General features: G+C 42.9%; 1 protein-coding gene across 7 annotated transcripts in view; it reads right to left on the minus strand.

The window, feature by feature from the left end:
• Nucleotides 1-3,550: 3,550 nt before the first annotated feature.
• The window catches only part of MARF1 (meiosis regulator and mRNA stability factor 1), a 37,721-nt gene continuing 17,548 nt past the window's right edge, over nucleotides 3,551-23,723 (minus strand). For 5 of the 7 annotated variants that reach the window (XM_073647669.1, XM_073647673.1, XM_073647671.1 and 2 more), the window contains 12 exons: nucleotides 23,329-23,565; nucleotides 22,409-22,528; nucleotides 22,130-22,305; nucleotides 17,925-18,145; nucleotides 12,416-12,558; nucleotides 12,096-12,229; nucleotides 10,054-10,256; nucleotides 8,939-9,169; nucleotides 8,264-8,476; nucleotides 7,049-7,109; nucleotides 6,777-6,956; nucleotides 3,551-5,999 (listed from right to left, as the gene is read on the minus strand). In XM_073647669.1, the coding sequence (XP_073503770.1) occupies nucleotides 5,779-5,999; nucleotides 6,777-6,956; nucleotides 7,049-7,109; nucleotides 8,264-8,476; nucleotides 8,939-9,169; nucleotides 10,054-10,256; nucleotides 12,096-12,229; nucleotides 12,416-12,558; nucleotides 17,925-18,145; nucleotides 22,130-22,305; nucleotides 22,409-22,528; nucleotides 23,329-23,565 (2,140 nt within the window). In that variant the 3' untranslated portion in view covers nucleotides 3,551-5,778. The remainder of the gene's footprint in view (nucleotides 6,000-6,776; nucleotides 6,957-7,048; nucleotides 7,110-8,263; nucleotides 8,477-8,938; nucleotides 9,170-10,053; nucleotides 10,257-12,095; nucleotides 12,230-12,415; nucleotides 12,559-17,924; nucleotides 18,146-22,129; nucleotides 22,306-22,408; nucleotides 22,529-23,328; nucleotides 23,566-23,723) is intronic. The other 2 variants (XM_073647670.1, XM_073647672.1) reach the window with 2 other exon arrangements.

A 23,723-nucleotide genomic window follows, 5' to 3' on the forward strand; every position in this document is an offset into this window, starting at 1 on the left:
ATCTGATGGATTCCATTTTGAAATTTTTGTACGCCACGACTTTATGATTGTGCGGTAGTCGCCTCCTGTTTTTTTTTTTTTTTATCGAGAATTGGCCTGAATATACTGAAAACTGTTCGGCCACTGGCACCGGTATTACTACGCCTGATTGTAACAGCTTTCCCATATCTGTCAGTAGTCTTTGTAGGACTAGTGGAGACGGAGCTGTTAAATGGAATCTCTACTGGAGAACCCATACCAACTCTATTTTGTACCCATTTGCAATTGATTGGAGTACCTATGGATTGCTGGCTATCCCCGACCATGCTTCTAGACAGTGTTGGAGTCTCCCTCCTACTCTCATGGCGTCATTGCCTATGCGTGCCATTTCCTGCACTAGGAAAGGTATTCCTGCTTTTACCCCCCTCCGGGTAGCTCCATCTACCGGACTTCCCCTATCCAGTGTATTCTGGTATCAGCTGGGAACGTGGCCTCCGAAAGGATGTTATTTTCTTGGGTTTGTCCTCTGGAAATCCTTTCTTCTCGTCTGAGGCCTTTTCTAGCATATCATCTAGATCTGGGCCAAACACTCGGAGGCCAGAAAAGGAAATGGAGCATAACTTGTTCTTGGAGTGGTTATCCCCAGACCAAGTCTTGAGCCATATTGCTCACCTAGCAGTAGTAGATAATACGTCATTTCTTGCGGCGAACCTAATCGACACGGCTGAGGCGTCCTCCATAAACTCCGTTGCCATTTTTAGTAGAGGGATGGAGTCTCGGATCTCATGTCTGGAAGTTTTCTTCCTCAGATTGTCTTCTAACTGCTCTAACCAAATGATCATGGATCTTGCCACTGAGGTTTTTCTGAGGAGGTTGTCTGCCTTCCTGTCCATGTGGTCTTTTAAGCATGAGGAGTCTTAAAATGGAATCAACGTCTTTTTTGCTACCCTGGCTATCGGAATATCAATTTTGGGAATTTCTTCCTACAATTTGATTTCCTCTGGTTCAAAAGGCAAGCAGGCTTTAAAGCTTATAGGAATGATTAATCTTTTTTCCACCTCCCATTCCTCTAAAATCATGGCTCGAATATGATTATTGACAGGGAATACTCTGTTCACACGGTTCCCAACCCTCCGAACATTTCATCTTGTACTGAGGAGGGCTGGTTGGTGTCTTCTACTTTCATAGTCTTCCTTACTGCAGATAAAAGTGGCTCAGTGTCTTCCCATGAAAAGAGATATTTTTTCCTTTCCTCATGGGGGGGCTGAAATAGAACTTCCCTTTCATCTTGTTCAGGATTGGAGTAATCTGACAATTCTTCCTCCTCTGAACTGGATTCCATCTCCCACCGGGACCTTTTTTTGCCTAGGGCCTGCCTGGGAAGTTTATGTGAGGATTAAATCCGCAACCGAACTTTGGACCTCTTCCCTTATTATGGATCTTCTGTTGGACATAAAGGAGGAATATTCATCCTTGACTACTTCGTCAATACAGTTGGAGCATAGTTGCTTCCCATATGTATTTGTAGCTTTAGGTTACAGATGGTGCATGTTTTCCCTTAGGGGTTGATGACATCATAGATTTTTTTAGGGATCTCCTTGTCCTACAACAAGGGAAGATATAATATACTACTGCAGACAGATGGAAACAGGGCATAAAGAAAAATGGAGAAGGGAACTCTTCGCCAAGTCATTTGTACTGGAGGTTCAGCTGGCGGATCAGAGCGACCAGTGGTTTGTCCTTCGATAGCTGGTGGTCTGGATGCAGTGATAACCTCAGATCTAGCCCCAGTTAAATAGCATTTATCCCACGGGTCTTCCTTCTGTCTCGTAAAAATAGGCATTTCCCCTTTAATACCAGGTTTGGCGCCATTTTTTTCTCAAATTAAGACCGGAAACAGGAAGTGCGTTCCAGCGCGGAACGCACGCCAGCTACTAGAGGCATGCGCTTCACTGCCCTTGTAACTGGTAGTGCCGCTCAGTCGTCTCCCCTGCGCACTTAGGACCACGCACAGGGCTGCAGCAGCATGGACCCAGAGCCCCCTTTGCGGGGGAAAATGGTCCACCTCGGGAGCCACTGCTTGACCGGATAGGCTGAGTGACCCCTTGTTCGGCGGGGGGTTGGCCTCCGGACCCGGGCAGAAGGAAGGGGAGGAGTGCAAGGACCCCATCCCAATCCTCCGCCATCCAGCATCAGGAGCTCCTGCTCCATGGAAGTTCTATCTTATGCGTCCTGTCTCCGATAGGGACAGGAAAAACATTGAGGTATGGGTGGGGGGGGGGCCTTTTAAACTCTTCTGTGTTTCCTGTCCCTATCAGAGATAAGGACACCCTCCTGATGGTGCTGTCAGGAGGGATGTCCTGGAAAATGGTGTTTTGGGGGGTGTTGCCCCCTCTCAGTGCAAAGCATGAGATCTGATTCGGCTGTATGAGAGGCTTCTGACTGGGGTCTAAGGGGGTACCATTTCTACTTTTGGAGAGTGGGACGGAAGAGGTATCCACGACAAATCGTATGCAATCTCAAGATGACAAGAGCATCTCTCCAGAAAACACCTTCTCCAATGCAGCCAAGAACAGAGTGAAGATTCTATTGCTCGCATGGAGGGAAGCCAAACGCAGGTTTATATTAATGGAAGGGTGTGGTTCCAATAAGCAGCACAGCCAATAGATCACAAGGAACTCTAAACCATTCCAATACAAGAAATCGGTTAACTCATGAATGATCATGAGGATTTAAAGAGGACCTGTGTTCAGCTAATCGCCATAATCTTCTAATCTCCGCTCTACCACAAGTCCCAGAGGAATGTGGCACATTCATGACAATGTCAGCGTAAGGAAACTTATAGGCCATGCAATGCTCCTCTGGGAAATTAAATATGCAAACTGCCTCTTCAGAGAGGAAGAGGACTAGAACTCTAGTGCCCCCTATTGGAAGTGATCCCAATGTCTTAGGATTAGTGATGAGCGAGCATCTCCGCTACGCGAGATCTGCGAGCATCTTCGGAGTGCTCGAATGTTATGTTTGAGTCACTCCGTGTGCATGATTTGCGACTGTTTGACAGCTTTAATACATGTGAGGAATGCTTCTTTGGTAAAGCTGTCAAACAGTCACAAATCATGCACACAGTGACTAAAACATAACATTCGAGCACGCCGCAAATACTCAGGTGCTCGCCGAGTATGTGCAGCGTGCTTTAATGTTATGTTTTATGGGTTAACAGAACATGCTTGCTCATCGCTACTTAGGATAAAAGCCAAACCAGAATCTCAATTTGTAGACACGGTGTTTCGAGAGTGTTGCCCCTCCTTAGTGCAAAGCATGAGATCTGGTTTGGCTGTTTGAGAGGCCTCTGACTAGGGTCTAAGGAGTAACATTTCTCCTTTTGGAGCGTAATATGCCAAGGTAAGGAGACTAAAATATCAAGAATAACTAGTTCAGCTTACATTGTGGATGTATACTTTACTGGATGGCTATCAGTAATTCAAATTCCATTGTAGAGGAACTTGTCAGTTCAGTAAAATGTTTCTATTATGATCTAGTGTACCCAAACGGCAAGAAAAACACATGGAAATGCTTGCAGATAGTTTATTGACACACAAGAATTTGGTCCCAAAAGACAAGAAAAAAAAACAACTAATGACGTATTGAGACTTAAACTTGGAGAAAAAAACAACAAAACAGTGCATAATTTTAAGCCCAGATAGCTTCAACAGCCTTCACAAAGTGGTTACCCTTTATTTCAGTTACAAATGAAAATTTTTATTCTTCCAAATAAAGTATTTAATCATTTCATCAGCCCTATAAAGAATGCTTCGATTAAAATTAAATACTAGACTTTGTCCGTTTTGGAGGATGCATGTTACCATCTGTACTAAAGTTCATTTCATTTTTCCAAAGGAAATGGTGACATGTAAAGAATTCTTGGAGGGAAATTAAAATACATAGCAGCTATCACAAATAGAACAACCTCTATGCTGCAGAATTACATTATATTTCCAGAGTGTTTCAGGTGACTTGTAGTTCCATGCTATGAAACGATAACGTAACTCACAACATTGTCTTCTGTCCGCCTTATGAAAAATCACAAAATTTGCGCATAAGGTTACACTGAATGGTTATACAACCAGAACTTTTATTACTTTATTTAAAAGCAGCCTTTAAAAAAAAAAAAAATAATAATAACCTTATTCTGGACTTCATATCTGAACCCGCCACCATTATTAGAGGAACTGCCTTTGGCAAGGACTCAAGCTTAGAAGTGCAGAAGGAGAGAAAAAGAAAACAAAAAAAAAACTGACATACACACAAATCTTATACCTACACAGTAGCTACAACTTTCAGTTGGAAGTGGCCACAATTAAAAGATTCTTGTGCAAAACCTAGAAGGTAAAACAATTTAATAGCCATGACGTAAAAGTACTTTAATTTAGATGGCTATGGACTCTTCCTTCTTGTTCAAGCGTATTGCAAAGAACCCAAACACAAAACCAGAGTAGAACCTTTAGTCGAAGGTTCTACAAGGAACCATCTCTCACCTGGCAAATACAAGCCATTGTAAGAGCCAGGTTAGCCTAGAAGGAGTTTGAGGCCTTCTGACACGGTCAAACAAAGTCCACCGGCTTTCCTGAAAGTGCGGCTTTTCTCAAAAAAGCCATCCAGCAAGTTCTTCTACTCCCAGGTTTCCGAAAACCCAATTCATTTCCATAAAAACATCTACAGACAATTAAAAAGACAAATATGCCCTTCTGTCAAACCATCACTGCCCCATCATCCGCCAAGTCAAGGTTCACGGAGAAAAACCTTGACATTTCCACTTGCGGGAAACCATTCTGTTTCAGTGGAAACGACAACGCCTACTGAAGTTGACTGTGTTATACCTGCAATTGCGCCTTCATCTATCATTTATGCATTTGATGCATAGTAATGTATAAAAGAAATCAGAAACCTATACGTGCAAAAAAAAACATTTACATCCTTCCAAAGACATGGTCAAGGTAACTTATTCCCCCAGTCAATGCAAAACAACTAAAAGCACATCTGACTTTTTTTTTAAACTCATCTGTGGATCACACAGGAATAAAGGCAGCCTGGGGGGTCATATGGCTGGACAATAAAGTTCTTCAGTGCAAAACAGGAAAGAAAAAAAAATAATAATTTTTTTTAAATTGTATAATTTCTGAAATGTTCCAAAATACATTTGTGCAGTCCTCGCAAGTCACCTGAAATACCAGAATTATGTAGAAAACCTAAAGTTTACTGCATGAATATAGTCAATCCTACACCCTCAAGTTATCATTCTGTTCTTAAGAGTGCCAAGAGAGAGAAGGGAAAGGGTAAGATTGTCTTCACAAAGGATCTAGAAGGTGGAGCCTTGTAGTAAAAAGATAAAACGGTACCTGACACTGAGCTGACTGACCATGCCTTACGTATAATACTGCTTGAAGAAATGGATGTAAACAGTCTACGATACAAAGCCACACTAAAGATTTGGGCTTCTATTCATGATGAGGCCTCGACAAAATAAAAAAGTGAATTTATCTTATTTTCCAAAGAACAATTTTTTTTTCCGCCATTCATATAATGAAACCAGTCCAACAAGGTCTCAAAAAAAATCATACCATCAGATGCTTAAAAATAAAAGCTTTTGAAGCAGCATAATATAAAGGGATAGGACCAATAACATGGCAATCCACATGGGGTTCGCTGCTTGGTACAGATTACATACGAGCAGGAACCCTGTGTGTCCTAGTGCAGACATGAAAAAAGAAAAATAACAAAAAAAAAAAAAATCATTAAATCTCATAATTTTGTGACAGGTGCAAATGAGAAGTTTGCAGCTAGTCTGACGCGGTTTCTACTCTGTTTCTTGACTGGGCTTTCCAGTATTTCCTTTGAAAGCTTGGACTCTGTTGGGTCAGCAGCAGAGGGCTCGGCAGGCTCTTCTATACAGTTAGAAGGTACATTTTCCCCCAACAGGGAGTGGTTGGATTGTGTGTTCTGGGAGTCATCGATCACAAAACCTAGAAGGAAAGCACATTAAGAAATGCAAGAAATGTAATGTATACATATATTAAAAAAAAAAAAAAAAAAAAAAAAAAACACACAACCTGAAATGGCATATCTAGTGCTTTAATCTACTGTAGATCATAGTGGTGTGAGAGTATAATCCAGCTCATATATGGTGTGGACTTCACTGCATATGTGTAATACATATAGCCCGTTAAAGGGGTTGTCCAATACTGGAACAATCCATTGGGCCCCTAACCAACTGGTCACAGATATCCTTGCCTTTGTGTGGCTGTTTGTATGCATGTAGATTTCATAAAGAAAATCAGGGTGGCAATCATCTTTGTGTCCCTCTTAAAATATTAGCATTATGTATAAACTGTCGTGTGTGCACATCAGTAATAACACACTTGGGTCATTATATAAAACTTTAACCCTGTATTTTCACCAGTTTTCCCTTTGCAGGCTGCTATGATCTCTTCTATACACATCATACAGAGGGATACTCTTCCTCTTGACTCCTTGATAAGCACAGACAGATAAAGCAGGCAGCAGAGAGGAAATTATTCAGCAGTACTGAGCTGTGTAGATGTGAATCAAGCTCTGGGGCGCAGTAGAAGACTGCCAATTTTCTCACCTCTCCATAGAGTATGATAGAAGGGAAATCCTAGTGATAAAGAGGTGTTTTAGGACTATGCTGAATGTAGGCATTGCTTAGCATTCATTTAGGGGGTTTACACTAATCAGATATATCTAGATTGGCAGAATGAGTCTGGCAGAATGAGTCTTACTAGAGAAGTTTTCAGTTTTACCAGAGAAATGTTCTTCAAATAGCATGAGGTCTCCTCCAGACAGCTGAACCACTGGATCCGGGTATAATTGAGGAGATGGAAGGCATGAAGGAACGGGTCCACACAAGAGATCGACCGGCGAGCTGAGGCACAGCAATTCTTTTTCTGTCTGGTGACAAACTGAAAATGGGAAAAAAAAAAACTATATATATTGCAATGGTTTTACTTAAGATACTTAGATTTGTAGTAAATAATGGTAATTATAAACTCACCCTTCATGTCATTCTTCAGCACTACAATTCTTTTATGTCCATGTCCCTTAATCCAAACCACCTAAGAGTAAATCAACACAGAATAAATTTTTCCATACACCTCAAAACCGATGGCCTTTTAAAAGATATTAATGCTGTTACTGCATTTTTACTAAACTAATCTTAGGATGGCACCAGGTTATATGGGGATCCAAATTAAAAGGGAAACTAAAACCTATTTTAGTAATTTTGCCCAGCATGGAAAGTTATGAAATGAAACTTTACAAATCACTTTAGAGGAATGAAAAAGTAACTTTAGCCTCAAACTTTTCATACTCCTAGATCGTAATTGTACAAAATGGACCCCACGATTTTATACACAGTTTCTACTGAACGTAACAATAGCCCATAAGTGGTTGTAAACTACCGCGTAATCACACATCTAGGATTGGAAGGGAAAGAGCATTATTTGGCTTTGAAATGCAGATTTTGATTTGTACAGATTGTGGTTGTCATTAGCAAAGCCCCAATGGTGCAATATCAGCAGAAGAACCCATTTAGGAAACTAGACTTCATGATGAATTTATCTACAGGTGCAGTGACTATTTTGGCAACGCGGTTGGTTTCTGGAAGAGCAAAAATAATAAAGCATGCAGCGAATGTTGAAGAGTAAAAAATTGCAACTATGCCAGCTTAGTGCCCAACGTGTGCAGCATGAGAAATACACCCTGTAAAGTCTTATGTGGGATCTTCCTACTACAGCAAAGCTGCATGCTGTTTCCATCTATGGGGCAATTTGGATTGTTTGCGAGAGGAAACATGTTGCTTTGTGCTCAACAGGAACGTGGAAACCCCCTATATTTCAGATGACAGAACCGAGCTCAGTCTTCTTTCATAGAGGAGTTGAAGTTGTTATAGGTACTACTTTGGATACGTTCACATTAATCCTGTGCTCTACAGTGGGCATTTCAGAGTTTAAAATCCCCCTCAAAAAAAAAAAAAAAAAAAAAAAAGAAGTGCATAAAATCTATCAGTTATACACTGACACAGCCTGCTAGACCTTGCTTATCCAAGGTCTAAAAGGCCACCGTAACCAAAAGGCCATTAATGGAGGTGCCATGGCAGCTCCCGGACCTACCAGGGCCCAGCAGGGTTAAAAAGAGTGAGCCCTCTCCCTTTGTTGAAAGCTATCACTGTGCTCCCACCACTCATTTATCCCCCAAACCAAGCACCCACCTGTGGAACGGCTCCCAATAGCTCCTCCAGGCTATTATAGCCATATTGCTTGGGTTGCACCATTTCCCCAACATACTTGCTGTACGCAGTTGGGAATTCGTGTAGGAAGATCTGCTGGTAGTGATAAGTATGCAGCAATGAGCGCACATTCTTTGCAAAGATATAAAGGGATGTCAGCTCCAGGCAATCTTCATTCAGGTCATTGATATGCACCTGTAACACCGAAACAGACAGCTTAAAAAGTGCACACATACAGAGCGCATTTAAAAGACGGTTATTGTAAAAGTTGGTGATAGCAGTACGGGAGAAAAAAAAAAAAAGGGCCAAACATCTCAAATAACTTTCGGCCAACAACTAGTCTTGTCAAGCCTCCCGTACACATACGCTCTAAGTTTGGAGGGAGCATGCATGAGCTTTGAATAGAAAACAATCCATTTCCAAACAATGGGTTCACTATCTTGAGAATAAAAGTTTGGGCATGTCAAAATCCAACATGTCCAATCCTGCTATTGGGGAAGAATTGAACAGCCAGCCCACACACTGTTTCCTAAACCATGCAGCTCTGTGTCAGTGTGTGAAAGGGATTTTTAAGTACCAGATATTCCAACAGGTAATGTCTAGGGCAAGAAGAGGGGGGAGAACTACACAAAAGCGTGAAAGGAGAGCATAACATACCTCAACCAAGTAGGGAAGGCTTTTTAGTAATTCAGTCAAGGACACAAATCCATATTCACATGGATTAAGTGGAACGCCATGGAAACTTTCATATATCTGATGCAGCTGGTTAACAGTGAGCAGACACAGCTCATCCCATGACATGAGCAGAATTAGGAGCTGTGTAGTTAATGAACGCAGTGACTTTCGGTTGATCAGCTCGATCTGCTTCCCAGAAGCCGTATCAATAATCTGGAAATAAAGTAAAAAAAAGAATAAATAAGTTAGGTAAATAAACATTTTATTTAATAAAAAAAATATATATATTTAATAGAAATTTAAAAATAAATTAGTAAAAAATTAAACACATTAGATTTATTACTAAATAAATGTATTAATTTTCTACTAAATATTTAATGAAAAAAATAATTATAATAACACTTTCCCATCGGCAAAATACAAGGATTGGTCTATGACCACTCCAACACCGTGTGCCACCTGTGACTAGTCTATGAACCAGGCATCACAACCATCCACCCAGTGTCTAGGAAACATGAGTGCAGAATAGATGGTGCAGGACATTAAGGGTTTTGTTACCTTCACCACATGGCACAGTTTCTGCATCAATGCTGGCACAGAGCTGACGTCATAGTCGTGGAGCCTCAGGCTGTAGCCAAATGTCTTGCTATAGTCAGTAAGCAAGTCAGGCATCAATAAGGTGGAGTCTTTCTGAGAGCGCAGCAGCTTTACAAGCTGGGAAGCTAAAGCTTTAATACGCTCCATTTCTGTCAGGGTCAACATTTTTTCCTCCCCACACTCTAAAACCTACAAGGAGCGAGCAATGCAGAGATTTCAGACCCATAATTAAGACGTGCAGGATTTATGACGCACACAACCAATACGGCCCCATGTAAAAGGATATTATTATATGAACTCATGGGATATGAAATGATCGTGTTTTTTTGGTATATCTGCAACTCTATAAGGACCCCAATAAACTTCTGAATGTCTTATCCCTCCTCGAGACTGGAAAACCCTTTAATATTTCGGTAACTTCCCATAACGACCACATAAAAATTTACACATCATGTACAGTGTGATCACGTCATTAGTCTGTGTGTTTTTTTCCCACTCACCTGTAAAACGTCTGGTATGGCTTCAAAGAGGTCAATCAATTTGGTGAACCCGTAATATGTAAGTTTACACTGTCTGCCAAAATGGTGGTGGTAGGACGGAATAAACTTATTAAATGGCATCCTGAAATGAGGTTGGTGACGCAACAAGTCCACCACTTCCTTTGAAAACTGCTTTGTCCTCTCGATCTCTTCTGGAGTACGTTCTATTAAAAAAAAAAAAATTATAATTTTATAAATATACACACATACACATACACAGTACGGGCCAAAAGTTTGGACACCTTCTCATTTAAAGATTTTTCTGTATTTTCATGACTATGAAAATTGTACATTCACACTGAAGGCATCAAAACTATGAATTAACACATGTGGAATTATATACTTAACAAAAAAGTGTGAAACAACTGAAAATATGTCTTATATTCTAGGTTCTTCAAAGTAGCCACCTTTTGCTTTGATGACTGCTTTGCACACTCTTGGCATTCTCTTGATGAGCTTCAAGAGGTAGTCACCGGAAATGGTCTTCCAACAATCTTGAAGGAGTTCCCAGAGATGCTTAGCACTTGTTGGCACTTTTGCCTTCTCTCTGCAGTCCAGCTCACCCCAAACCATCTCGATTGGGTTCAGGTCTGGTGACTGTGGAGGCCATGTCATCTGGCGTAGCACCCCATTACTCTCCCTCTTGGTCAAATAGCCCTTGCACAGCCTGGAGGTGTGTTTGGGGTCATTGTCCTGTTGAAAAATAAATGGTCCAACTAAACGCAAACCGGATGGAATAGCATGCCGCTGCAAGATGCTGTGGTAGCCATGCTGGTTCAGTATGCCTTCAATTTTGAATAAATCCCCAACAGTGTCACCAGCAAAGCACCCCCGCACCATCACACCTCCTCCTCCATGCTTCACGGTGGGAACCAGGCATGTAGAGTCCATCCGTTCACCTTTTCTGCGTCGCACAAAGACACGGTGGTTGGAACCAAAGATCTCAAATTTGGACTCATTAGACCAAAGCAAAGATTTCCACTGGTTTAATATCCATTCCTTGTGTTCTTTATCCCAAACAAGTCTCTTCTGCTTGTTGCCTGTCCTTAGCAGTGGTTTCCTATCAGCTATTTTACCATGAAGGCCTGCTGCACAAAGTCTCCTCTTAACAGTTGTTGAAGAGATGTGTCTGCTGCTAGAACTCTGTGTGGCATTGTCCTGGTCTCTAATCTGAGCTGCTGTTAACCTGCGATCTCTGAGGCTGGTGACTTGGATAAACTTATCCTCAGAAGCAGAGGTGACTCTTGGTCTTCCTTTCCTGGGGCGGTCCTCATGTGAGCCAGTTTCTTTGTAGCGCTTGATGGTTTTTGCAACTGCACTTGGGACACATTCAAAGTTTGCCCAATTTTTCGGACTGACTGACCTTCATTTCTTAAAGTAATGGTGGCCACTCGTTTTTCTTTACTTAGAATTTGTATTATGGCAAGAAAAAAGCAGCTAACAGTCTATTCAGTAGGACTATCTGCTGTGTATCCAGCAGACTTCTGCACAACACAACTGATGGTCCCAACCCCATTTATAAGGCAAGAAATCCCACTTATTAAACCTGACAGGGCACACCTGTGAAGTGAAAACCATTTCCGGTGACTACATCTTGAAGCTCATCAAGAGAATGCCAAGAGTGTGCAAAGCAGTCATCAAAGCAAAAGGTTTAGTCTATGCAGGGGGCTCACTGTATACAGGGAGGCTATGCGGGGGCTGTGTGCGGGCTCATACGGTATATAGGGGGATGTCCGCATACTTCATTCTGCTCAAAATGAAGTGATACAATTAATACTAAATTATATTCATATTGAGCAGAATTAATTTCAGCCTATTGCTTCCGCCCTCCACAGTCACGGTCCCTAATTTGGCCCCCCTCGGGAAAATTGCCGACCCCGGCTATAGAGTACATTACAGTTTTGGACGCAGCGCACCAATACAACTCCCCACACAGCACTGAATACAGACCATGGATGGTTAGAGTCACAAGAAAGGGTTATTACACAAACTGATTATCCTACCTCGTTTGGGAATTGAGATCACAATCTCATTTTCTTGCTGAGAAACGCATATTGTGGTATCAGGAATCTCTGATACTATGTCAACCAATTCACATACTCCATATTCGGTTACATCCCAGTCTCTTGAAAAGCACCTGTTAAACATCCATAGCAAAATAAGAAATTGTAGCATTTAGAGAGGGGGAAAAATAAAAAATGTGGTTTGTGCATGAGAAGCATAAAAAGCTTATGCATTGGAAAAAATAAACAAAACACCACACACTTGCTCGAGTCTAGATGGCAACCGTATGGCCAGATATCTGTTAATCATACATACGTACCAATGATAAGCTTGTAAGAACTCTCTTACAATGACCTGTTTGCTGGCTTGTGACTTCAGGAGCTTTAATAGGTCTTGGGTAAACCGCTTCACCTGTGCTCTGTGAGTCAAAGTTAAGAAGCGTTTGGAGCCCATACCAAGGATCTGAAAATTAGTCAGTCATTGATACAAAATTAGAATAAAAGAATAAATAAGGGCTAAAAATAACATTTATTCATTATTGTACCCAGAGCTTAACATTTTCAAATGAGCATTTATTAAAAGGGGGGGGGGGTGTAATAGAATTAAGACTTACCGGTAATTCGGTTTCTAATAACCCACCACGACAGCACACAGGAGGATATAACCCCACCCTAATAGGGACAGGAATTACGAAGAGGTTTAAATAGCCCATCCCACATCCTCCCTAAAGTGTTATTACAAAGGACCACAAGAGTATAGATGCTTCAAATTAATTTTTATTACTGATCAAGCTGTCGAAGAAACAATAAGCGAGGGGGAGGGAATTACCCGTGCTTTCGTGGTGGGTTAATAGAAACCGAGTTACCGGTAAGTCTAATTCTATTTTCTCCAATAACCCCCCACGACAGCACACAGGAGGTATACCGAAGAAATACTAGGGAGGGACAATAGCCTGAAGGACCTTCCTTCCGAAGGGTAAATCTCTAACAGACATTAGGGCTAGTCTGTAGTGTTTGGAGAAAGTATGAATTGAGGACCATGTAGCAGCTCTGCAAATCTGTTCGATGGATGCGCTGGCTTTTTCAGCCCAGGAGACAGATATCGCCCTTGTAGAATGGGCCTTGAGCTTTGCTGAAGAAGGTAGATCCTGGATCTGGTAAGCCTCCGTAATCGCCCTCTTAATCCAGTTGGCTATTGTGGATTTTGCGGCTTTCTTTCCTCTGTTTTGACCTTGTGTATGGACAAATAGGTTCTCGTCTTTCCTTCCTTCTTCTGTTTCCTGAAGATAGTGCAGTACTATTCTCCGAACGTCCAGAGTGTGGAATTCCATCTCTTTTTTGTCTTTTGGGTGGTCACAAAAAGATGGAAGGATTATCTCCTGAGATCTGTGGAAATTTGAGACCACCTTAGGTAGAAATGAAGGGTCAAGTTGGAAAATTAGACGATCTTCCAGGATTCTCAGGTAGGGTTCGTTGACCGAAAGGGCCTGTAGTTCACACACTCTTCTGGATGTAGTTATTGCCACCAGGAAAGCAGTTTTCCAGGTCAGCCTGTCCAGTCTTATGGTTGATAAGGGCTCAAAGGGTGGAAGGGTTAACCCTTTCAGAACAATGTTAAGGTCCCAGGGGGGAACCAGGTCTGTTACTCTAGAGTGGATACGGGTGGCTGCTGTCCTAAATCTTCTCACCCACTGATGTTCCGCTAGTCTTTGATCGAAGTATGAACTTAACGCCGCTACCTGGACCTTAAGAGTACTAGGTCTGAGACCTTTGTCCAGACTTTCTTGTAAAAAGTCTAGAATCTGAGTCACATCAGCCCCATGAGGGTCTGGACGAGTGGGTGCACACCACCTTAAGAATGTTTTCCAGATCTTATGGTAAATGGTGTTCGTTATAGGTTTCCTGCTCTTCTGGAGAGTTTGATGACTTTCTCAGAGAGGCCTCTTGTTTTTAATATCAGGAATTCAGAAGCCAGGCAGTTAGGTGTAGTCTCTTGGGATCTGTATGGTGAATCGGTCCCTGGAGAAGGAGATCCTTGATGGGAGGAAGGATTAGAGGGGTCCGAACAAACTTCTTTTTGGCCAACGAGGGGCCACTAGGATTATTCTGGTCCCTTCGGTCCTTATCTTCTGTAAGATTTTTGAAAGGATAGGTAGTGGGGGAAAGGCATACGCTCGTTTGAACTCCCATTTGTAAGCGAATGCGTCCACGCCCAGGCAAGGGCCATTTGGATTCAGGGAGAAATATTAAGGTACTTTCGCATTCTGATGTCCAGCGAAGAGATCTACCTCTGGATAGCCCCATCTCTCGACTAACATCTGGAAGACGTCTGGGTTTAGGCTCCACTCTCCTGGATGAATCTTTGTTCTGCTTAAGAAGTTGACCTGGATATTGACAACCTTTGATATGAAGAGCCGACAAGGATAGATGTTCTTCGGCCCAGGAGAATATTCTTGCCGAGATTGCTTTTAAGCTTTCGTATCTTGTTCCCCCTTGATGACGAAGGTGGGCTACTGTAGTGATATTGTCTGAAAATAGCTGAATGTGAGATTTCTGGACCAGAGGCTCTGCTGCTCTGAGGACGTCCTCTACGGCCTTTAGTTCTCTGAAATTTGATGAGCGCTGGGTCACCTCTTTGGCCCATATACCCTGGAATAGCTCTTGGGAGACCATGGCTCCCCATCCCTTCTCGCTGGCATCCACCTTTATGGTTACCAGCAGATTCTAGATCCATGGTACTCCTCTGTTCAGATTTTTTCCATTCAGCCACCAGAATAGAGAAGTCATTACTCGTGGTGGTATAGGGATTCTCCTGTTCAGAGACCGTGGGTATCCATCCCAATTCGTAAGGATGTGGGTCAGTAATGTTCGGGTATGGGCCTGAGCCCAGGCCACCATCTGAATACAGGAGGTCATAGACCCAAGGACCGACATGGCATCTCTTAATGATACTGATCTTCTGCTCCTTAGGACATTGATTTTTGCTTTTATCATGACCTGTTTTTGTTTGGGCAGGAATGACATCTGGCTGTGGGAATCCAATAGTACTCCTAGAAATGTTTTTGTCATGGAGGGAACCATCTCTCTGATTTTTTCTGGTTCACTAACCAGCCCAGAGACAATAGGATCTGAGTGGTCAACTGTAGATGTTCTCGGAGTACTGGTACTGAGGGCCCGATTAATAACAGGTCGTCGAGGTATGGTACTATTGAAATGTTCTGACCCCTGATATAAGCCATGACTTTCGTAAATATTTTGGGGGGGGGGGGGGGGGGGGCTGATGAAATTCAAAATGGGAGAACATTGAATTGATATAGTGGATATCTCTCTCTCTCTCTCTCTCTCTCTCTCATTTTTACTACGAACTCTTCCACTGAGGGATAAAATTCAAGATGCGGCCCCCGACTGTCCTGACGTCATGGTCTGTTCGGACATCGGTTTTGGGGGAGAAAGATTTTTACCTCCTCTACCTTTTGGGTAGCTCAATCGTCCGGTTTTGCCTTTACCCCTATATTGAGGGGGTCTGCTCTTGGGAGGGACAAAAAGGCCTCTTCCTCACATTCCTAGGTTCCGGGAGGGCCTTCTTGTCGGAGGCCTTCTCTAGAAGATCATCTAGGGCTGGCCCAAACATGTATTTCCCCTTTAAGGGGATGGAACACAACTTCATTTTTGATGCCACGTCGCCGTTCCAGGATTTCAACCATAGGGCCCTTCTTACAGTTTGATGATAGCCCTGATGCTCTTGCCGCCACTCACAGATTCCGCAGAGGCGTCTGCTAAAAACCCTGTAGCCTTCTGTAGAAGCGGTAGGGATGCCAAGAGGTCTTCTCTGGGGGTGCCTGAAACTAGGTGTTCCTCCAGTTGATCTAGCCAACGAGCCATTGATTGAGCTATGCCCGTAGAGACTGCGCTGGTGCTTAATAGTGTTGCTGAGGTCTCCCAGGAGTTTCTGAGTAGTCCCTCCATTTTGCGTTCTAAGGGGTCTTTTAAATTGAGAGGAATCTTCAAAGGGCAGTGTGGTTTTCTTTGCAACTCGTGCAATTTGGATATCCACTCTTGGGACTTCAGATCAGCATTCTGCCATCTCATAGTCTACAGGAAATCTATCCCTTAACTCTGTAGGGGTATTTAATCTCTTTTCTGGAGATTCCCACTCTAAGACTAAGTCCCTAATACTCTGGTGTATAGGTAACACCAATTTTGTCCTGGAACGTAGCCCCCCCAAACATCTGATCCTGTACGGTTTGGGGCATTTTTTCTTCCTCGACCTCCATAGTTCTCCTTACTGCCATGAGGAGTTCCTCCAAACTATCTGACGGAAAATAATCTCTCTCTCATTGGGAGTTATCAGGGGTTGGACTTAGAAGATCTTCCAGAGGAAGGTGAACTGAGATATATATCTCCTCTTGAGAGTCTTCCTCCACCCCCTTCCTCTGGCGGGCTAATCTTCCTCTTTTTGGCTGCTGAGGGAGTAGATGTAGAACCCCGACTAGGTGAGGGAGTAGGGAGAGTGACCGACGCTAAGGAGGATTTGATCTCCTCCACTAAGGAAGGTTGTTCCTGCCTGATAATCTTCTCCGTACAGTCCTTGCATAGGGGCTTTCTATGGGAGGATGATAATTTTTTTGTACAGATGGGACATCTGCGTGATGGTTTAACTTTTTCTCCAGATGCAGGTTCCTTGTGCCCCTACAAGAGAGGGGAGAAGGGGAGGGGAGCTATAAATCACTATTTCCTGCATCTGGGAGATGGACTACCAGTGCCATACTTACTGGGACCGGACCGGCACTGGGCTCTACAGATGCAGACCGAGAATCTTCTACAGGTAGGACAAAACCATGTCTGTTGATGTCTTCCTGTCCAGGGCTCCTTTTGTGGGCCGGCACTGGGCTCTACAGATGCAGACCGAGAATCTTCTACAGGTAGGACAAAACCATGTCTGTTGATGTCTTCCTGTCCAGGGCTCCTTTTGTGGGCGACCGGACCAGCGCCTCCCTCTGTTTAGAGGGCTCCTCCCCCGGTGTCCAGGTGAAGATTTCTGATCACAGGCAGCATTCCGCTCTTCTTCCCCCATAACTTTTTTGATGCGGTTTACAGTGGAACGCAAACTGCCGGAAGTGACGTCATCATCCACCGCCTTGAGTCCAACGTCACTTCCGGCGCCGCGGCGTGCGCTCCACATAAGGGAGCAGGCATCACCCGCGCATCCAGAGGGGGAGGAGATGGACCAGAGAGCTCAGAGAGGCCTCCGGTCAGAAGATCCTGCAGACCTTGCCCGAGAGCACAGACTGCAGGAGGGGGTCCCGAATCCGGAGGAGACTGGAGCAGCGCCCTGAGGTGGAGAGGCAAAGACCGCTTGATCCTCCGCTGCCCGGCTAGTAGCTTTCCCCTAGTGCCTGTCGCCGGCCCAGCACACCGGGGATGACCTCTTTATCCCTGATAGGGACAGGAAATAACACTGGAGGGAGGATGTGGGAGGGGCTATTTAAACCTCTTCGTATTTCCTGTCCCTATTAGGGTGGGGTTACATCCTCCTGTGTGCTGTCGTGGGGGGTTATTAGTGGAAAAAAGGAAGGGGGGGGGGGGCAGTATATACATACTTTTTTTTTTTTTTTAATTAATTAATGTATTTTTACAACAGCAACTTTTTTAATGTATTAACAGTGAGCAGTTTCCATGAGGAAGCCAACAAAGGAATGGCTTTAAAAGCCTTAAGAAGTTTAAAAAGACGGAATATATGCATGGCGAAATAAATGACAATGTGGATACGCTTTAAATACCACGCAATTTTTTAAAGCGGCATACAGGCTGGAGAATAAAGCCACGTACCTGCAGAACATGTGGCACGGCCTCTAAAAGTTCCATCAGTTTAGAGTAGCCATAGTCAGACACTCGGCACTGCTTCGCAAAATGATGGTGATAGGTTGGGATAAATTTAGAGACTGGCATTACGCAATATGGTTGATTTTTTAGTAGATCAATGACCTCTCGGCTGAATTGGATCAGCTGAGGATTGCCAACAGGACTCTTAGACCGCAACATCCAGGGATCTAAAGAAAGAACAAAATAGGTTGCAAACACATCAATAACACTGCCATGTGACGCTATAAAGGAGAAAAAGGGGCAAACGTGTCCTTTCATAGTTCATCAGTTACGTATTTTTTAAAAATTAAAGACTATGGACAACTGACAAAAGAGTGAAGAAATTTAGATTACCTCTTTGCAATTTTATTAACCATCATTTTTCCATGTCACACACACACACACACACACACACACACACACACAATGGTACACAGACTGAACCAAGTTTCAGATTTTTTAGCTCTTGTGGGAGCGTCTCTCCCAGTAATATAGGCTGGGTGTGAGGACTGTGAATCCAGGGTGATGTTGGCTTCAGTAGCTCATATTTGCACAGCCTCTAGTCTGCACTTATTTCCTTGTCATATGCCCACCTCCTCATCTGTGGCTCATTGTCTCGGCCCTCCTTGAGACTGTACATGGTTTTCCCGCTCTACACTTCAGATGTGAAAAACCTCCTCCCTGCTGCTCTAACACTGAGCAAAGGGAGCTTACAGCAGAGCATTAGAACCAGGAGCCCTTACAGATTTCTTAACATTTTCTTTAAATCACTCAGCTAGATAAACGATTTAACTCTGAACTCCTCCTCCCCTCGCCATAAAAAAAATCTTACTAACAGCAATTTTCAATCTGAATTCACTGAATGGACTTTAACCCCTTCGCGGCCTTGGGTTTTTCCGGGGTTTTTTTTGCTCCCCTTTCCAGGGCCATAAATTTTTTTATTTTTCGGTCAACATGGCCATGTTAGGGATTTTTTTATTGTGGGACAAGTTGTACTTTTGAAAAAAAAGACACCATTGTCTTTTAAAAATGGGGGAAAAAAAATTCAAAGTGCGGTGAAATTGTAAAAAAAAAAAAAAAAAAAAAAGTGCAATTCTACAATTTTATTTATTTATTTTTACCATGTTCACTGAATGCTAAAACTGACCTGCCATTATGATTCTCCAGGTCATTACGAGTTCGGAGAAAGTAAACATGTATGGATTTTTATTTAAGTAAAAAAAAAAAAAAAAAAAAAAAAGGCGCCATTTTCCAAGACCTGTAGCTGGGTGAGGGCTTTTTTTTTTTTTTTGCGCACCGAGCTGTTTTATTGAAACCATTTTGGGGTAGGTACAATCTTTTGATCGCCTGTTATTGCATTTTGCTTGGACAAAAAGAAAAAGTTTTGATTTTTTTTCTCGTTATGCCATTTACCAATCAGATTAATCCTATTTAATAATGGATAGAGTGAAGGGGGGGGGGGGGGTAATTTGAACTTATTTTTCCAATTTTTATAAGCTTCAATAGTCTTCATGGGAGACTAGAAGCTGCGATCATCAGATCGCCTGTGTGTAGCAGAAATGCTCACTTGCTATGAATGCCAACCTCTAGGCGGTGCTAATAGCCTCCCAGCAATGACAACTGCAGGGGTCTCCTGCAGACCCCAGGTTGTCAAGCCAACCCATCAGCGGCCCCGTGGTCATGTGATGTCCTTCCGCTGCGGCCATGTTAAATGCCGCTGTCACAGATTGACAGCGGCGTTTAACATGTTAACAACTGGGGAGAGGAATGCGATTCCACCAGCTGCTGTTAGGGGCACATGACAGCTGATCAGATCAGCTGTCATGTGCTGGGAAAGATGTGGGCTCAGCGCCAGAGCCCACATGGTGTGCAGGGATACCACCTTGGACGTACTAGGTGGGAAAGAGGTTAAAATACTGTGAACTCAAAAATGAAAACACTCAATGAAATTACAACCCCCCCCCCCCCAAGAAGGAAAAGTCGTGGAATTAAGGAAATCACAGGATGGATAGACATGTTATCAATATGCAAATGATGGAAAAAAAATGTATAGAAACAATTTTCAAAAACATCTCAATTTCTTCAGTCCAAGCACCACGTGTAGAAGTAGCCACACTTACACACCTTGGCTGCCATCAAAGAAGTCATAGAATCATAGAATGGTAGAGTTGGAAGGGACCTCCTGGGTCATCTGGTCCAACCCCCTGCTCAAAGCATTAATGAGCGTCTGATTAATGTTCTTTCACAATGAATGTACTTGCGCACTCAAATCATCAAGATTCGCTGCTGGCAGCTCCCTTTGAATTTGCTGACCAATGACAACCCAGATGTGTTAAATGGGAAACAATTCCGGAGACTGCAGACTATTGTAGCACATTTACGCACAACATGTGGAATACGACACTTTGGAGAAATGGCCGTACCACAGGTTCCACAACCAAATCAATTTAACGCTGAGCAGTTAGTGTACCTGGAATGAAAACTAGATGCATACGGCTACCATATATTATGCCACCCTACAACATAATCCTGAAAGTAGGACTGGTAACATTCCCTTGTGAAGGTTTCTTCATGGTGTTTGTCATCTATTCTCATCAGATTAGAAGAATGGCGAATAGCGATTTATTCAGTACTGCAATTGGACGTCACCTGCCAAAGCTAAGGCATCAGTGTCTACACAAACCATCAGAAGGCATTTGCACGACATTGGGCTACAGGTGTTCCAGTAACCTCACACCACCGCTCTTATAGGCCATCATGGTCCAGAGAAAGACCACTATTGAGGCTGAAATTGAGGTCGGTCCTCTTCAACAATGAGTCCCGCTTTTGTCTTAGATCCAATGATAGCTGGAGATTGGTCCGGAGACCACGTGGGCAAAGCCATGAAGAGGCTTTTCACGAGAGGATATGAAAGTGTCCCAAGAGCAGTTTTTCAGCACCACAACAGCATGTATATTCCTGGCGCTATTATGAGCAGCCTGCGTGGCCTGAACATGCTACCATGGCCTGCAGCATCTCCAGACTTTTCTTCCATTCAGCACATATGGAACATTACCGCAATTCAAAGGCAGCTGCCAGCAGTGGCTCTTGATGCCAAAATGCATTCAGCGTAGCAGAAAATTTCTCATTGATAGCGTGCCTAGGAGCTTAAGTGTATATATTACTGCTTGTGGCGCTCCTACTTTATACTGAATAAAGGAAGATTATTTTTAAAAATTGCATTTTTTTTTTTCTTCATCATTTGCAAGTCAGCAACATCTTGTGGAATTATGAAAATCATGACTTCCTTTTTGGTGTTGCAATTTCAGTGTTGAAGAGTCTAAAGGGGCAACATCACTTCTTTTGTAGAGTGACATGCCTGTGTAAGGAGACTTCTAGGCCATTCAATGATTCCCTGTGGGAAATTAAATATGCAAATACCCTCTTTAGGAAGACAGTATGAACACCATCACCACCTACTGGTGGTAGCAATCCTAAAAGTCAATATCAATCCTTTAACAAACCTAACGGCTCTCTCACACTAGCAAATAACACGGCCGAGTGCTATCCAAAGTTTTATCAGGTACTCAGCCCAACGTTATACGATGGGCCAGTGCAGATCTGCAAATTACTCATGCCAATTCGGCATCAGTGAATAATCGCAGCATGCAGCGGGTGCATCTGATGATCAGATCATGTGCACCCATACAAGTCTATGGATGTGTGTGAAACATCGGACTGTACTCGGATGTCACCCCAGTGCAGTCAGACTACCGCTGACAGAGAGAATGAGAAAATGGAGAAATAAAGTTCAAGTCTTCTCTGCTGCAATCCTCTCATGCCAGAGAATTGGAGCAAAGTAAACTCTGATAGTTTAATCCGAGTGTTATTAGCATTATTGCCCCAATTCTCTCATAGGACAGAATCGACAGCTGTGTGATCCCTGGCCTCATAGTTCTAATCAATGCTTATGAGATCCCCATTTTTTGGTTCCCCCAAGCTGTTTAATGAACATATGCTCACTGTTTTACTGTGTCTCATTTGGACTCCAGTGCAGTTATATCCATATACTCATTGCTTATGTTAACCATGCATATTCCATGGAAGTTGACATATGCAACGTGGGGCTTTTAGCTGAAGTATGCAAGATATATTTTATGAATAGGACAAAGTCAATAGTAAGTTGCACCAACCAGAATTTGGAGGTGGTGGTGTGTTGTGTATCCACTTAACAACCTTGGTTCCATTTTGCGTAGTTGCAATGTTAACCCCTGGCACACAAGTGATCAGATGCTCCAGTGGGACTCCTCCTTGTCCTTCCTCCACCGATTGCATCGCACTAAACTCTGCAGCATAGCAGTCCAGGAAACTGCAAGAGGAAAAAAGGTGCATAGGATCACTGGGTAAGCATGCTTTTACCCTCCTATAGACATAAGACATGAGAATTGGGAGAAGACAACCCGTGTGATTACCTTATAAGAGGAACTGTGCCCTCATGAGACTGCAGGAGGCTGTGAACTTGAGGAGCAAAGATCTTCAAAGACTTGATGACATATGGGATTATGTAAGAGTCTGGATCAAAATCATGGCTGCTGAAATTGAAGACACAGCAATGAATGCATGTACTCACCTACTTCTGCATAGGCAGACGATTTCACCAACCACAACCGGATAACTGCACAGTTTTACAAACAATTTTAGAGTTATGGTAACTATCTGGACACTTTGCTCCAAGGCCCTGCTCTGCTGGTGATGTCACATGGAAATCACAACCACCGCAGCTCAGCCGTCAGTACTTCCCCCCCACTGTGCAGGAAATAGAGCCGGAGTGACAGAGGCTTGGAAGCTTCCACAAGCTAAAAGCTCTTCAGCCTGATTTGCATATCGATACAAAATGCTGATTTCTCAGTAATGGACTGGCCATGTAAAGGTATTGCTGGACTTGCCTTGGAAAGGGCTACATGTGCATATAAAATAGATTGGAGGGGTGAAAACCGGCTGACCAATTAAAAAAAAAAAGTTCACGACTGACAAAGTCAGTAGTGTTTATTTTAGATACTGTGTAATGGAAATGCCTATTATAGGAACACACACTTGAATTTGCCCATTAATTTGACACAATATTTGTATGGAGCAAAAATCCAAGCAACAGCCTATATGTCATGCGACAGCCATTCCAAAATGCATAATTAAACAGTCCTCTCAAGTTTTCCAATAGTGGCTCTCATGCATTTTGAATAACTCATACATAAAACCTTAGAAAATGGTTTGCATGACTATAAATAAAAAATACCCACAAAAAAAAAAAAAAAAAAAAAAAAAAAAAAAAAGGAAGAAGACTGCAAATTCACTGAGGTTAAATATCTATAGAAAATAAGCTTGCAGACCATACCAGAGTTTCAGATTGGTGCAGTGCAATCTGCAGACAGGATCGTGATATTCCAGCTCTTCGAACACCACAGGACTACCGGTCGTGGAAGAACCATCATGTGATTGTGAAGACCCCAAAGGACTTTGCCTTGCCTGAAAGCTCGGCAGGAGACCCACCAATCTACCATTACCCTGGTCACGGATGGTAACAGTGTCTGTTAATCTGTACAGATCTGACACAATCAGCTTGTGTCCAAACCTAAAAATAGAGAAAAGGGGTAATGTATTACATCCCAGGAATCAAAAAGTACCAAATAATACACTTCCTGAAAAAAGGTATTGTCTTAAAACACAGCCATTTCTATCCATTGGCTGTCACCGCATCTCAGTACTTTAGGACAGAGACCTAGACCCAAC

This window comes from Phyllobates terribilis, unplaced genomic scaffold, assembly GCF_046119375.1.
Source record: "Phyllobates terribilis strain yellow unplaced genomic scaffold, ASM4611937v1 Scaffold_9__5_contigs__length_417890890, whole genome shotgun sequence".
Lineage (NCBI taxonomy): Eukaryota > Metazoa > Chordata > Amphibia > Anura > Dendrobatidae > Phyllobates > Phyllobates terribilis.